This window comes from Coregonus lavaretus (genome assembly GCF_964263955.1).
Source record: "Coregonus lavaretus genome assembly, chromosome: 33".
Taxonomy (NCBI): domain Eukaryota; kingdom Metazoa; phylum Chordata; class Actinopteri; order Salmoniformes; family Salmonidae; genus Coregonus; species Coregonus lavaretus.
In genome coordinates this window covers 17,719,140-17,735,855 of record NC_140020.1, presented here as the reverse complement: position 1 = coordinate 17,735,855, position 16,716 = coordinate 17,719,140, and the positions used below count along the sequence as shown (strand labels likewise).

Below are 16,716 nucleotides of genomic sequence, written 5' to 3'. Positions count from 1 at the left end.
TCCATTCAAACTGTAATCGGGAGAAACTAGCAACCTGCTAGTTTGCTAATCACCAGCATCATCCAGGCTGGGGGGAGCATAGACCTCTGGCTCCCTTCGGCCCTAATTGCTGGAGCTGCCGAATCTGGCACATCAGCAAAACAAAACAGAAAATTATAACAGGAAATATGAGGCTCCCGTTTATGGGTGATTTCAAGCTGCTGCCGCTTCACAAAATAGGCTGGTTTTATTAGACTATAATTGATACGCCCTCCAGATTCTGCACCTGCAAATTCGGAGGTGTGTGTGCATCATCTGCCTGTTTGTCTCCATGGTTGTCGAATTGTTGTCGTTATGTTGAGGAGTTACTGTGAGGATGGGGACTTGCCAAAAGGCTGCCATCAATTGTTATGTTTATGACAGTGTATCAAAACAAGCCAAAAAGCTGCACATCAGCTTACAGCACAACTTCCACAGTTGAAACTACGGTTTTATCGTAGGTTTGAAAGTTAATTATACCCCAGCAAGTTGTTGAGTTTCTACAGTGTTTGTGTGATGAGTTGAATGTTTTTATGTTTCAGATCTCAGAGGCAGAATGGGACGACCTCCTGGAAGAGTTTGAAGAGAAGAACTACCTCAATGCCAGGCGATGGAAACCAGGCCAGGACCCGTACAAATTGTATGCCTTCAACCAGAGAGAGAGTGAGAGGATACCCAGCAACAGAGTTCTCAGAGATACACGCCATTACAGGTAACCTATACAGCACACTACACTTACAGTTGAAGTCAGAAGTTTACATACACTTAGGTTGGAGTCATTAACACTCGTTTTTCAACCACTCCACAAATGTCTTGTTAACAAACTATAGTTTTGGCAAGTCGGTTAGGACATCTACTTTGTGCATGATACAAGTAATCTTTCCAACAATTGTTTACAGACAGATTATTTCACTTATAATTCACTGTATCACAATTCCAGTGGGTCAGAAGTTTACAAACACTAAGTTGACTGTGACTTTAAACAGCTTGGAAAATTCCAGAAAATGATGTCATGGCTTTAGAAGCTTCTGATAGGCTAATTGACATCATTTGAGTCAATTGGAGGTGTACCTGTAGATGTATTTGAAGGCCTACATTCAAACTCAGTGCCTCTTTGCTTGACATCATTGGAAAATCAAAAGAAATCAGCCAAGACCTCAGAAAAATAATTGTAGACCTCCACAAGTCTGGTTCATCCTTGGGAGCAATTTCCAAACGCCTGAAGGTACCACGTTCATCTGTACAAACAATAGTACGCAAGTATAAACCACATGGGACCATGCAGCCGTCATACCACTCAGGAAGCATACGCGTTCTGTCTCCTAGAGATGAAAATACTTTGGTGCGAAAAGTGGAAATCAATCCCAGAACAACAGCAAAGGACCTTGTGAAGATGCTGGAGGAAACGGGTAGAAAAGTATCTATATCCACAGTAAAACGAGTCCTATATCGACATAACCTGAAAGGCCGCTCAGCAAGGAAGAAGCCACTGCTCCAAAACCGCCATAAAAAAGCCAGACTACGGTTTGCAACTGCACATGGGGACAAAGATCGTACTTTTTGGAGAAATGTCCTCTGGTCTGATGAAACAAAAATAGAACTGTTTGGCCATAATGACCATCGTTATGTTTGGAGGAAAAAGGGGAATGCTCGCAAGCCGAAGAACACCATCCCAACTGTGAAGCACGGGGATGGCAGCATCATGCTGTGGGGGTGCTTTGCTGCAGGAGGGACTGGTGCACTTCACAAAATAGATGGCATCATGAGGAAGGAAAATGATGTGGATATATTGAAGCAACATCTCAAGACATCAGTCAGGAAGTTAAAGCTTGGTCGCAAATGGGTCTTCCAAATGGACAATGACCCCAAACATACTTCCAAAGTTGTGGCAAAATGGCTTAAGGACAACAAAGTCAAGGTATTAGAGTGGCCATCACAAAGCCCTGACCTCAATCCTATAGAAAATGTGTGGGCAGAACTGAAAAAGCGTGTGCGAGCAAGGAGGCCTACAAACCTGACTCAGTTACACCAGCTCTGTCAGGAGGAATGGGCCAACATTCACCCAACTTATTGTGGGAAGCTTGTGGAAGGCTACCCGAAACGTTTGACCCAAGTTAAACAATTTAAAGGCAACGCTACCAAATACTAATTGAGTGTATGTAAACTTCTGACCCACTGGGAATGTGATGAAAGAAATAAAATATGAAATAAATTATTCTCTCTACTATTATTCTGACATTTCACATTCTTAAAATAAAGTGGTGATCCTAACTGACCTAAGACAGGCAATTTTGACTAGGATTAAATGTCAGGAATTGTGAAAAACTGAGTTTAAATGTATTTGGCTAAGGTGTATGTAAACTTACGACTTCAGCTGTACATAGCCCATTGATGTGTGTGTGTGTGTGTGTTTGTGTGTGTGCATGGGTGCTTGTTAAATATTTGTGTGTAGGTGTGTGTTCATATACACGCATGTGTGTGTTTAAGTGTGTGAGAAGGCATTTGCGAGGATGAATAATATCCGTCTGAATGGCCCATATTATGCCACATCACTCTGGCTGCGTGTCTGCTTCTGTGTAGTCGAAATCCTTGTGCTTCTACCTCCGACAGTGCAGTAATATCTAACAAGTAATATCTAACAATTTCAACATATACCCAATACACAAATCTAAGTAAGGAATGCAATTTAAGAATATATACATATATGGACAAGCAATGACAGAGCGGCATGGACTAAGATACAGTAGAATATTATAGAATACAGTATATACAGTGGGGAGAACAAGTATTTGATACACTGCCGATTTTGCAGGTTTTCGTACTTACAAAGCATGTAGAGGTCTGTAATTTTTATCATAGGTACACTTCAACTGTGAGAGACGGAATCTAAAACAAAAATCCAGAAAATCACATTGTATGATTTTTAAGTAATTAATTTGCATTTTATTGCATGACATAAGTATTTGATCACCTACCAACCAGTAAGAATTCCGGCTCTCACAGACCTGTTAGTTTTTCTTTAAGAAGCGCTCCTGTTCTCCACTCATTACCTGTATTAACTGCACCTGTTTGAACTCGTTACCTGTATAAAAGACACCTGTCACATTTACATTTACATTTTAGTAATTTAGCAGACGCTCTTATCCAGAGCGACTTATAGTTAGTGAATAAATTTTTTTTTTATACTGGCCCCCCGTGGGAATCGAACCCACAACCCTGGCGTTGCAAACGCCATGCTCTATCAACTGAGCTACATCCCTGCCGGCCATTCCCTCCCCTACCCTGGACGACGCTGGGCCAATTGTGCGCCGCCCATGAGTCTCCCGGTCGCGGCCGGCTGCGACAGAGCCTGGATTCGAACCAGGATCTCTAGTGGCACAGTTAGCACTGCGATGCAGTGCCTTAGACCACTGCGCCACTCAGGAGTACTGCCGTGTAGTTCTGGGCTGATCCCTCACCTTCCTCATGATCATTGATGCCCCACACACTCAATCAAACAGACTCCAACCTCTCCACAATGGCCAAGAGCTGTGTAAGGACATCAGGGATAAAATTGTAGACCTGCACAAGGCTGGGATGGGCTACAGGACAATAGGTAAGCAGCTTGGTGAGAAGGCAACAACTGTTGGCGCAATTATTAGAAAATGGAAGAAGTTCAAGATGACGGTCAATCACCCTCGGTCTGGGGCTCCATGCAAGAAATCACCTTGTGGGGCATCAATGATCATGAGGAAGGTGAGGGATCAGCCCAGAACTACACGGCAGGACCTGGTTAATGACCTGAAGAGAGCTGGGACCACAGTCTCAAAGAAAACCATTAGTAACACACTACGCCGTCATGGATTAAAATCCTGCAGCGCATGCAATGTCCCCCTGCTCAAGCCAGCGCATGTCCAGGCCCGTCTGAAGTTTTCCAATGACCATCTGGATGATCCAGAGGAGGAATGTGAGAAGGTCATGTGGTATGATGAGACAAAAATAGAGCTCTTTGGTCTAAACTCCACTCGCCGTGTTTGGAGGAAGAAGAAGGATGAGTACAACCCCAAGAACACCATCCCAACCGTGAAGCATGGAGATGGACACATCATTCTTTGGGGATGCTTTTCTGCAAAGGGGACAGGACGACTGCACCGTTTTGAGGGGAGGATGGATGGGGCCATGTATCGCGAGATTTTGGCCAACAACCTCCTTCCCTCAGTAAGAGCATTGAAGATGGGTTGTGGCTGGGTCTTCCAGCATGACAACGACCCGAAACACACAGCCAGGGCAACTAAGGAGTGGCTCCGTAAGAAGCATCTCAAGGTCCTGGAGTGGCCTAGCCAGTCTCCAGACCTGAACCCAATAGAAAATCTTTGGAGGGAGCTGAAAGTCCGTATTTGTGTGACATCCCCGAAACCTGAAGGATCTGGAGAAGGTCTGTATGGAGGAGTGGGCCAAAATCCCTGCTGCAGTGTGTGCAAACCTGGTCAAGACCTACAGGAAACATATGATCTCTGTAATTGCAAACAAAGGTTTCTGTACCAAATATTAAGTTCTGCTTTTCTGATGTATCAAATACTTATGTCATGCAATAAAATGCAAAATTAATTACTTAAAAATCATACAATGTGATTTTCAGGATTTTTGTTTTAGATTCCGTCTCTCACAGTTGAAGTGTAGCTATGATAAAAATTACAGACCTCTACATGCTTTGTAAGTAGGAAAACCTGCAAAATCGGCAGTGTATCAAATACTTGTTCTCCCCACTGTACATATGAGATGAGTAATGCAAGATATGTCAACATTATTAAAGTGACTAGTGTTCAATTTCGTAAAGTGGCCAGTGATTTCAATAGGCAGCAGCAGCCTCTAATGTGCTAGTGATGGCTATTTAACAGTCTGATGGCCTTGAGATAGAAGCTGTTTTTCATTCTCTCGGTCCCAGCTTTGATGCACCTGTACTGACCTCGCCTTCTGGATGATAGCGGGGTGAACAGGCAGTGGCTCGGGTGGTTGATGTCCTTGATGATCTGTTTGGCCTTCCTGTGACATCGGGTGCTGTAGGTGTCCTGGAGGGCGGGTAGTTTGCCCACGGTAATGCGTTTGGCAGACCGCAACACCCTCTGGAGAGCCCTACGGTTGCGGGCGGTGCAGTTGCCGTACCAGGCGGTGATACAGCCCGACAGGATGCTCTCAATTGTGCATCTGTAAATGTTTGTGAGGGTTTTAGGTGCCAAGACAAATTTCTTCAGCCTCCTGAGGTTGAAGAGGCTCTGTTGCGCCTTCTTCACCACACTGTCTGCGTGGGTGGACCATTTCAGTTTGTCAGTGATGTGTACGCCAAGGAACTTGAAGCTTTCCACCTTCTCCACTGCAGTCCCGTCGATGTGGATAGGGGGGTGCACCCTCTGCTGTTTCCTGAAGTCCACGATCATCTCCTTTGTTTTGTTGATGTTGAGTGAGAGGTTATTTTCCTGGCACCACACTCCCATTGCCCTCACCTCCTCCCTGTAGGCTGTTTCGTCATTGTTGGTAATCAAGCCTACTACTGTTATGTCGTCTGCAAACTTGATAATTGAGTTGGAGGCGTGTGTGGCCACGCAGTCATGGGTGAACAGGGAGTACAGGAGGGGGCTGAGCACGCACCCTTGTGGGGCCCCAGTGTTGACGATCAGCGAAGTGGAGGTGTTGTTTCCTACCTTCACCACCTGGGGGCGGCCCGTCAGGAAGTCCAGGACCCAGTTGCACAGGGCGGGGTTCAGACCCAGGGCCTCAAGCTTAATGATGAGCTTGGAGGGTACTATGGTGTTGAATGCTGAGCTATAGTCAATGAACAGCATTCTTACATAGGTATTCCTCTTGTCCAGATGGGAAAGGGCAGTGTGCAGTGTGATGGCAATTGCATGTGGATCTATTGGGGCGGTAAGCAAATTGAAGCACTTCATGATGACAGAGGTGAGTGCTACGGGGTGATAGTCATTTAGTTCAGTTACCTTTGCTTTCTTGGGTACAGGAACAATGGTGGCCATCTTGAAGCATGTGGGGACAGCAGACTGGGATAGGGAGAGATTCAATATGTCCGTAAACACACCACCCAGCTGGTCTGCGCATGCAGATGAGAGGGAGTTGATGTGTCAGACGGGAGGGTGTGTAGCAGCAGCTACAAGCTGCATAGAAAGAGATAATTGCCACATGCGCTGTAGCAGTTTGTGTGAAAACACTCCCACTTCATTGCTCCCATTAACTTTGCCTTCATTTGTATGCTTCCAATAAGACTAAGGCCTTTAGTCTTAAAGTGGATATCATTCAATTCCTCACTGCACTGCTGATGTCTCAAATACCATTAACCAACTAATCCTAAATGAATCCCTCAAAGATCATGCCGCCCTCGTCAATCTGCCGCCATAGGCGGCCGCCTAATCCTACTTAACCCTCCCGTTGTCCTAGGGTCAAAATGACCCGCCACTGTGTTGAACCAACTTTATTTAATTTTTATATTTTTGGGATCATTTGTGAGAAGGAGGCAGTGAGACTTTAAAGAAAGTATCACTGCCTCCTTCTCACAAATGATCCCAAAAATATAAAAATTAAATAAAGTTGGTTCAACACAGTGGCGGGTCATTTTGACCCTAGGACAACGGGAGGGTTAAGTAGGATTAGGCGGCCGCCTATGGCGGCAGATTGACGAGGGCGGCATGATCTGAGCTAAACTGACCAAGACGCACCTCCAACAGCACATAAAACCTCACAGAATTCTGTCCAAAACAATGTTAATTTCTCTCAACCAGTGGCATATGGGCTTTATAGGTGAGCGCTGATGCCGCCCTGTGATAAGCAAAGGCAGGGACAGAAAATATTTATCTTGTCCATTCCCAGTACGCCTCTACAGGTTGCTGTTGGAGAGACGCATTGCTGCGGCGCTCCACCAACATTCCGTCAAATAAATTATCTAACATAAATCATGTAGCAGATATAGCATATGGTAGAAAGAGTATGTGACCTTTTCTGTAGCCTACAGGCTGGAGATAAAATGTATGACAATATAGTGAGACGGAAACTTTTCACATCATGCAGGTTTCTCCGATCAAATAGCCTAACCTAAATGTCACCCAATCAAAAAGAAATGCGCTGACATGTTAACAAACAACAGGACAGGTCAAAGTAAAATGGACAATATGGAATGGACAATCAGGCTCTCACAACTGCTGTCCAGGAGTTTCATCCCGTGGGTTAAATTGTCATAATCAGTAGTTTCAAGTTTGTATCCGTAAATTTTTTACAAGCTGATCATAGCAAAAAATAAAATACTTCTGCATTTCCTGCTGTGTAAACACATTGCAAATAGGCTCAGGATAACTCCTCCTGATAAAGTTGGGTAGCTGATATTCAGAGCTTAAATAGCCAAAATGATTAGTCACAGGAATCAGGACTAGTAAAGCCAATGCAACGGCCTGTTTTACAAACAGTGGGCCTACCACATGGATGGGCATTCATAAAATTCCATTGCGGGCCGACATGGTAGGCTACACCCCAGTAAGCACGGACCTACACTGACGCTTTTTGGACGTCTTTTTTTGGTGTCCGGACCAGCCTTGATTTCCACGTCCACGGACATTGGTTGATGTCCCAAACATAGACATCTATAAATTATGTATTTTCAAATTTCAACATCCAGAAAATAAGTATTTTCAAAGTCCGGAAAATACGTATTTTCAAAGTCCGGAAAATACGTATTTTCATTCAGAACTGAAAATGAACCTGATTTCAACGTCCAGAAAATACTGTAAGTATTTAGAACCTAAATTGAACCTAACTTCAACGTCTAGAAAATCCGTATTTAGAGTGTCAGAACAGCCAGGACCACCCTGGATGCTACTAGAAGTGGAAAACCCACAGATGCTGCAAATATCCAACACCTTGTTTGCAAATATCATAGGATGATTGTTGACCATATAAACACAGACTTGCCAACTTCCTACTCACTGGTGTGATGTTTTCATTAATGAAACCAGTTGAACATTATGCCGACACAGCCTACCCTCTCTAAATCTTTAACTGACATACTAAAAACCCTTAGGAGGCGAGAAAATCATGTTACTTTACACAGACTAATCTGCTGGCATGAAATGTTCATTTTAGAGCACTATGCGATTTCAACCTAATTTGACAGTGATGTTAAGCCTCTTTTCTATTCTGTTTTTAGGACTATTAGCTGCTTGCGCTTAAGCTGTGTGCGTGTGTGTATTCTGTGGATGTTGTTTTGTTGCATGTGTGTGTGTGTGTCCGTGTGTATAACAAGCAATTGTTTACAGGGCCTACAGTACAGTGTATGACCCTGCTGTGTGTAGAGCTCTCTGGGGTCAGACTCAGGCTCAGTGTGGTTCTGGCTCTAGGCCAACTCAGTTCTTCCTGACTTTTGTAGACAGTTAAGGACACTGATGCGCCTCTCAGGCATACTCCCATCTCCCACGGTTTCTCCCATCCACGCTGGACTGAAGGGTGAGAATCAAAGGACCTCTATTGATTTTTACTATTAGCGGCGCGTTTGTCTCCAGCACTAAGGAGACGCCTGCTTGTTAGCTTCAGCAGCAAGTACTGCTTATGTTATCCATCTGATCTGCTCAGACGAAACAAAGGAGAAAGAGAGATGTTTGTCTTTATCACACATTATCTTGGATTCATAGTGTAAAGTTAGAAGTTTTCATTTCATTTTAGCATTTTTTGCCCTTCACCATAGTTACATGGTTGGACATGTGCTGATCCTCACATCTGTTTTATGCATTTTCAATGGTGGGGAGAGGGCTGCTGTAATGTTGATGAAAATGGGTCAATTACTCATTTGTGACATTTCTGTAAATTGCTTACAGCTATGGCCTATTTTCATATGAACAACTGCACACCCCAATCTGGGTCAGCCAGCTTTATTTGAAGGTCCATGAAAGTTTAAACAAGGAAACTGCGTTATGAGTTAGTATCTTTTGGATACACGAGAGAAGCAGTAGCGGTGGAAGCCAGAAAAAAAGCCATATTACAACCTATGTGTTGTGATAATTGCCTTGTTTGCTCTATAACCTGTTAGTTCATATGCCTTGACACCGTGATATATAGGCCTAAGGCCAAGACAATAAGAAGACACAGTGGCAGAATAAATTCAACCACACCTTTGTTTCATCACAAAACTGGAGAGCAACCTCTGTCCGGAGAAGTCCACAAAGCATATTGCATGTAACAAACAGTTACATGACCTACAGCATGGTCAAGCAAGTTAATGTTTCTGATATTTTCGGACCACTAAACAACTATTGATTTAGAACCACGGAGAGTTACCTCAAGTTGCAAAGAAAACAGGAGCTGCCTCCACTATTCCAGTACCATTTCAACTTCAACATTTCAACATAATCAAATCACCTATGCTTAGTCTAAAGCATACCAAAACTATTTAGTCCAATCAATGTACGCTAAATATGACGTGGCTGTCCATGGTTCTGATATCTTTGTGTGTGTGCGTGTGTGTGTGCGTTCGTGTAAGTAGAAAAATCATGTTGACTCACCCTACTTGTAGAGAAACGCCAATGCCGTCCTCCTCTCTTTCATGTTGACGAAACTGTCTATGACTCTGTCATACAGTAGACACTTTTATTTTTTGTTGTCCGAGGCTACCTGGCTAAAATGCTTGCTCGCTAGCTTAACTTCCATTCATGGGCAACGTTAGCTGGTTAATATTAGCCTTCTACATATTGAACTTCCATCCTCTCAGGCCAGGGACAGAACAATGTATGAGTTAATGGTTGGATCAGAATCACTGTTATAATCATTGGCCAGTACGGAGAATTAAGTAAAACCACAAGTCCAAATCCCTATCTCCATCCATGGCTAAAGGGCCAATTTTAGCTAGCTAGCTAGCCACCGAAGGACAACAACACAATGAGATGCAACAATTCAAGTTTTTCTGTCAATGACATATGCTCTCAATGGGATTTCATATGAGTGACGCCAAAATCCAAGCTGGCTTCCTTTGACACTTTTTTTTGGTGTGCCAGGACCATTCACAGTTGAGCTCGCTCAGTTTAGCTCAATGCTGATTGGCACATTTTGTATACTTTTTTATCAAGGGAGGCCTGGTGCTTGCTGGCTTCCATTGCCTTCAATGCTACGGGCGGCAATAATGTCATACTCAGAGAGACGAAAGATATTATTATAATAAAAAAATATATATATATATATATATTGGTAATTTTGTTTAGGAAGCCTGGCTTCCCTTGGCATCCATGAATACACGCCACTGAGAATACATGAGGAAAATTGAAAAGTTTTCCACAGAATCGGTTATTTGCATTTCGTGATCTACAAACATGTACTTTGAGCACAAATCTAACCACAATGGTTAGCCAAGATCCAGTTCGAAAAGCCGAATTGAAAGTTAATGCTTTTCCCCGGGTATGGCACTGGAGCTTCTTGAATGGAGGTTGGTTGTTGCTCTTGAGGCTAGGGTAAAAGCCCTTCCTTCCTGTGTCATTGATCGGGTCAGTCACAGGGAGCCTCAGGCTTGTCCACACATTGACCAGGCTTCAACCTGTCTGTCAACCATCGTATCGCTCCATCGCTTACAAGACAACCACTTGTCTCACTCCCTCTCTCTTCTTTCAGGTCCCCCTGCGGAGAGAGAGGAAATGTGTGTGTGACTGTGTGTGAGAAGTAGAAATTATTCAGGTATTGATTGCTCCTCTGTATTTGGCTGACACCAGATCTACGGTCAGCCGGTCACCAGGACCTGTCCTCCTATGTTTGCCTACTACGCAAGCAGCCTCGCCCCCTCCCGGGACACACACCAGACCAGTTTAATAAACTGTGACTGGCATCCAGCCTTTGTTTAGGGATTCATATTTGCTTTAAACCTGAAACCTCAGCCGCATTTGCCGTTTCAGCAGGTCTGAAAATACTGTATATCCTCACGATGTCTGCCACTTGTCTAGTCACTGTAATATTTATATTGAATTGATGCCAGTGAATATTCACCACTGTCATTCCTCCCTGCTCCTGCAGACAGAGAGACAGACACTAACCCATTCTATTGTGTTATGAGCTGCCTGCCCTCAGCCCAGAGTGACGTTCCTAGAGCAAAGCCTTTCATAGCAGCTGTGTGTCTTCACCAGTCACCACACCTAGTGCCTTTCTTCACCTGGTAGCTAGGTTGCTTTGTGAGTGGGGGGAAACATTGCTGTGACATTTAGTATGTCATGCAGGGTACCTCAGTGCGGGTGGTGGTGTAGGAAGGTAGCTGTGCATAGGGCGAAAGTTTGCTCTTCATATTTCCCCACAGACTCCCCTCCACCTGTTAGTCGGCCATCGATCTCCATTGCAGAGCGCTGCTTTAGTAATTACACAGAAAACACAGTGCAGAAAATAAGTTAATTGCTCTCTGCGACCACCTGGGTTGTTGTTGTAGCGCAATCTAAATGTGTTCTGAAAATATACCAGGCTTTACTGACTCACTTATGGCCGGCCTGTTTATACCTGAACAGCTCAATGTTGATGGTAAAAAAGAAATTACCATCATCTATACGATATTGTCCTCCACCCTCCACCTCTTGTTGTGTGTAGAGCCTGCAATCCACTGTACCTAAATCAAACATGAATCATTCAACTCCTGTCAGTCTCCTAGTAAAACAATGTTGCAGCTCACACAGCTCCACATGCTTGATTAAAAAGCACTGTACACCTCACAGTATGAGGTTAGTTTCATAACACATTCTCACTCAGGTTACTGTAGAAAACCTTCACAGGCTCTACTCACATTTCATTAAAATGTCTCAGTCAAATTTGATTAAATTTTGCCTTTGTCAGATAACAGATAATAATAAAAAGTACTTTTCTTTTTATGAAAAATAAGAAAAAAAGGTATGCACTCACTAACTGTAAGTCGCTCTGGATAAGAGCGTCTGCTAAAATACTAAAATGTAAAATGATAACTTTAATATAGTATATGCATACACAGTATGCAACATCAGTAAAGGTTGAGTGAAACAGTTTGAAATACTGACAAGAGCCAATATCAGTCATGCTGGCTACCAGAATAGTTTTATTTTTACATAGACATTTCACAATCTCTACCAGATTAGTTTTCTTTTTACATAGACATTTCACAATCTCTACCTCCGCTGTTGCACAAGTACAAACAACAACTCTACGATTCCTTAACTGGAGCTAGTTTAACCAGGACCTGTGATCATGTGGGTGGGTCTGGGGTTCAGCCATGGTCTGATCAGTCCCAGCCAGTGACCTGTGACTCAGTCTACAGAGTGGCTGAACAGAATGCCCTCTTTTTCCCTCCAGCATCCTGCTGCACCATACACCCCCTGCACTATGGTGGACTTTGGACTGCACTCTGCACACAGACAGACAGACAGGCAGACAGACACACACAGAGAGAGAGAGAGAGAGAGAGAGAGAGAGAGAGAGAGAGAGAGAGAGAGAGATCAGTGTTTCCCTCTTTATGGCACTCTCATCAAAGACTAAAGTGGAAGAGAGGGCCCCTGATTAATGCCTGCAGGGCCCCCTGACTGTGGTGTGAAAGAGAGGAAATTGGGCTGTCAGAAGCCTGAGAGGTCTGGTATTATCCTCCAGGGCCTTTTCACTGTCCCGTGTCCCCTCTCCTTTGTCTCTCTTTTTTAATATTCTTTCTTGTCCTGCTGCCTAATGAAATAATTCATGCAAATGGTGTGGGCTAATAGAGCCGAGTGGAGGGCAGATGAAAGACGAGGAGGAGGCTGATCACCCGGGCCAGGCGTATGGGCATTTTAGGTGAGTGCTGATGCCGTCCTATGATAAGCAGGGGTGCAAAATATTTCACTTGTCCATTCCCATGCAGTCAAAGTAAAATGTCAATATGTAATGGAAAATCGGGCTACTCACAACATTTACATTTACGTCATTTAGCAGACGCTCAAATTGGTGCATTCACCTTATAGCCACTTTACAATATGTTTTTATTTTTTTTATTTTGGGGGGGGGTTAAGGGGGGGTAGAAGGATTACTTTATCCTATCCCAGGTATTCCTTAAAGAGGTGGGGTTTCAAGTGTCTCCGGAAGGTGGTGAGTGACTCCGCTGTCCTGGCGTCGTGAGGGAGCTTGTTCCACCATTGGGGTGCCAGAGCAGCGAACAGTTTTGACTGGGCTGAGCGGGAACTGTGTCCAAGAGTTTCACCCCATTGGCTAAATTGTCATTATCAGTAGTTTCAAGTTTCTATCCATACATTTTTGATGAGCTGATCATAGTGATAAAATACTTCTGCATTTCACGGTGTGTAAAGACATTGATTCTCATTGCAAATAGGCTCAGGATAACTCCTGATAAAGTTGGGTAGCTGATATTCAGAGCTTAAATAGCCAAAATGATTAGTCACAGGAATCAGGACTAGTAAAGCCAATGCAACTGCCTGTTTTACAAACGGTAGGCCTACCACATGGATGGGCATTCATACAATTCCATTGGGGTCCGACACTGTAGACTACACCCCAGTAAGCAGGGACTGACGCCGATGTGTTTTGGACGTCTTTATTTTGTCCTCTCTGGACCAGCTGTCTTTTTTTTTGGTGTTTTACAAACGTTAGGCCTACCACATAGATGGGTATTCATAAAATTCTATTTCGGGCCAACACTGTAGGCTACACCCCAGTAAGCACGGACCGACGCAACGTCTTTTGGATGTATTTATTTAAATTATTATTATTTATTTGGTCCTGTCCGGATGTCGTTTTTTGGTACAGTCCGCACCGGCCTTGATTTTCACGTCCACGGACATAGATTTTTGGTCCAGTCTATGTTTGGTTCAGATTTGGTCCGATCTGGACCAGCCATGATTTGGTCCAAACCAGAGTATGTGAGCGGACGGAGCTAGGAGTGGAGCGTGCCCAATTTGACTGGAGCGTCAAGGTTGGAGCGTCGGCCTTCTAGTCCGCTCCAATAGTGCTCCAGTAGCGGGCACTTCACCAGCTTAGGGCATGCCCGGCCCAGCATGCATTTGTAGGATACTTGTGTGCTGCTATAGCCCCTTGCTTTAGCTACTGTCTTGGAGTTCACTAAATATGTTCATTAAAAGAACCTGATAAAACACACAGGTGCAAAATCAAGGTGAGGACCAAGAGCAAGAGAGGGAGTGCGGTAATGTAGTGTCCACAACTAAAGAATCATTGTGGAATCTGCAAAGATACGTATCCCGAAAGCATGATGGTGGGTAGCTAATTAAGTGTGTCATTGTAGCAAAGTATTTATAAACAAAAAATCAGATCTCTTAAAAGTTTCAGCCCAATAGGCCTGGCATATTCCAACTTTCAAGGAGCTTTCTGTTTTGATTGGGTTATTTTGCCTAAAAAACTTCAGGCCTACCTAAAGAAAAAGAAAAAAATATGCATCCCTGCCCAGCCTGGCAACAGAGTCCAAAAGGGTGTTTAGCATCCCCAGTGGCTCTGCAAGCGCGGAGAGGATATTCTCCACTGCTGGTCTGCTCTCCAGACACCATCGCATGAGCCTGAAGCCACAGACTCTGGCCAAACTGGTGTTTCTAAAAAAGGCTTATTAGATTGAGCCTAATAAGGCATTTTTTGTTTAATTTGTATTTCATTATAAGTAAGTCACAGCCTATATGCGCAATAGACTATAATGATTTAATACAACGTAATGTTGTTTAAATGCTGAGTGCTTAATGTCCCTGACTCCCTACCAGCCTAGTGTGTCGCACTCGCAAATGCTTCACAATGTATGTCTTTATAGCCTTGAAATAATTGAAATAATACAGCCTAAATAATTCATTTCCGTCCCTGCTTAGGCTCCCTGTCTGGGTCCTGACCTATTTAGAGTGTGTATATGCTATTTAATATGACATGTAGCCTATTTACATTCACCTTTTCATGTTTATTAGAATACTTTTCATTGAAATCATATGGTTTGGTTTCAATACTTCAAAACAAAATGGTAGGTCCAGGTAGTCACAAAAATTGCCTCTTCAAATTTGCTCTATTCATTAAAATCACAAAAAAAAAATCCTTTGAGCGAGGAGCAGTTTTTAGCGGAGCAGTTGGAAAGAACGTGGAGTGCTGGAGCGGTGCATGCTCCATGAGCGATGAGCAGGATTTCCGATTGCTCAACTCAGCTCACATGCTCTGGTCTAAACATAGATTGTCTTTTCAACTTTCATTCAGAACCGAAAATGAAACTGATTTCGACGTCCGGAAAATATGTATTTCCAACGTCCGTTCACAATCACATCCCCTGCCAAATAATGCATATTTTCAACGTCCGTTCACAATCACACCCCCAATGCACACACACTACACTGACGTATGCTCTCTCTCTCGCTCTCTCGCTCTCTCGCTCTCTCTGAGGGCATCAGGATTTTGGTTCACATTGCCGTCACTGGACTGTTGTTTTTGTTCTAGGGAGCAGCCAGGCAAATGCAATCAACGTTAGCTTCAACTCTTTGATTGAATTATCTCAAAAATGGGAAAAACAAAGGAGTCCTCTATTACACACGTAAAAGTCAGTGCCTTATTTTTAGCTGTGGGACTAATGACATTTTCACAGCGTAACTCCACTGAAATCTCTTCCTCAGTTCTTGTCTTGTACACAGAGATGGAGAGTTTGTAGGATCTGTCTGTGTCAGTCATGTCTTTCACCCCGCCTCACCTTGGTGTTCTATTTCAGCTCACTCCTCCTCGGTGTGTCTCCACAGACATAAAATACAACAGTGAACTTCTGATAAGATCTGGCCTCTCAGTCTGGGTTCAAATCAGCTGGTTAGCAGACCCCTTCTGCTAGCTGGGCTAGTGACAGCTGTATAATCGTGTGTGTGTGTGTGTGTGTGTGTGTGTGTGTGTGTGGTTGGCGGTGCATATTTATACACTTGTTAGGAGTCTGTAGGAATGTTCTTCACTTCCTGAATGTGGTCTGAGCTGCTTAATAGGACTGGTGGTCTCTCATAATTCTGATCCAGTGCCCTCTGACATCATAAAGAGTAGCTGTTAAAGTGCCAGGAGGGTCTATCAGGTTACTGTTAATGTATGTTGTCATGCACCTAATATAGACCCCCTGTTATTCATGAGTGCTGTAGCTATGCCAGCGTTGGCCTCTTCAGGCTTTCATTACCTGATCAACAGTATTGTATTACTCTCAGAAAAGGGGCCATGTCGATGTGAAGTACACTAAAGGAAGTCAGTCTCAACACCTGAAAATGTTTTATTAGTGTAGGCCTACTATTTCCTTTTTTATCTATATTATATGAGTGCTGGTTTCCCCAGGCAATACCCCTACAGTGCCATGTAGGACAAATTTAATGATGTTAGTTTGAGAATAACCAATATCTCTTATCTTGTTCAGCTCTTCATATCCACTGTCACATCCACCAGGTAACACTGTTTTCTTCCTGGTACACACTCTCTCCTTGTTCCGCCCAGATGCTCTCTACTCACCCATCTGCTCCTGTAGAAACCTCCTTCAAACCTCATTTCCTCCTGCTGCTGTCTGTGTGTCAGGGTTATATTACCCTCTGCTTCCTCACAGGTAACCCATTTCCCCAGCCTTGTCAGAGAGAGAGAGAGAGAGAGACGAGAGAGAGAGAGAGAGAGAGATGAGAGAGAGAGAGAGAGAGAGAGAGAGAGTAGAGAGAGAGATGAGAGGAGAGAGAGAGAGAGAGAGAGAGAGAGAGAGAGAGAGAGAGAGAGAGA

General features: G+C 43.8%; 1 protein-coding gene across 1 annotated transcript in view; it reads left to right on the top strand.

Moving 5' to 3' along the window:
- The window catches only part of galnt14 (UDP-N-acetyl-alpha-D-galactosamine:polypeptide N-acetylgalactosaminyltransferase 14 (GalNAc-T14)), a 116,926-nt gene that overhangs the window by 25,284 nt on the left and 74,926 nt on the right, over positions 1-16,716 (top strand). The window contains exon 2 of the mRNA XM_084151303.1: positions 561-730. Coding sequence (XP_084007429.1) covers positions 561-730 — 170 coding nt within the window. The remainder of the gene's footprint in view (positions 1-560; positions 731-16,716) is intronic.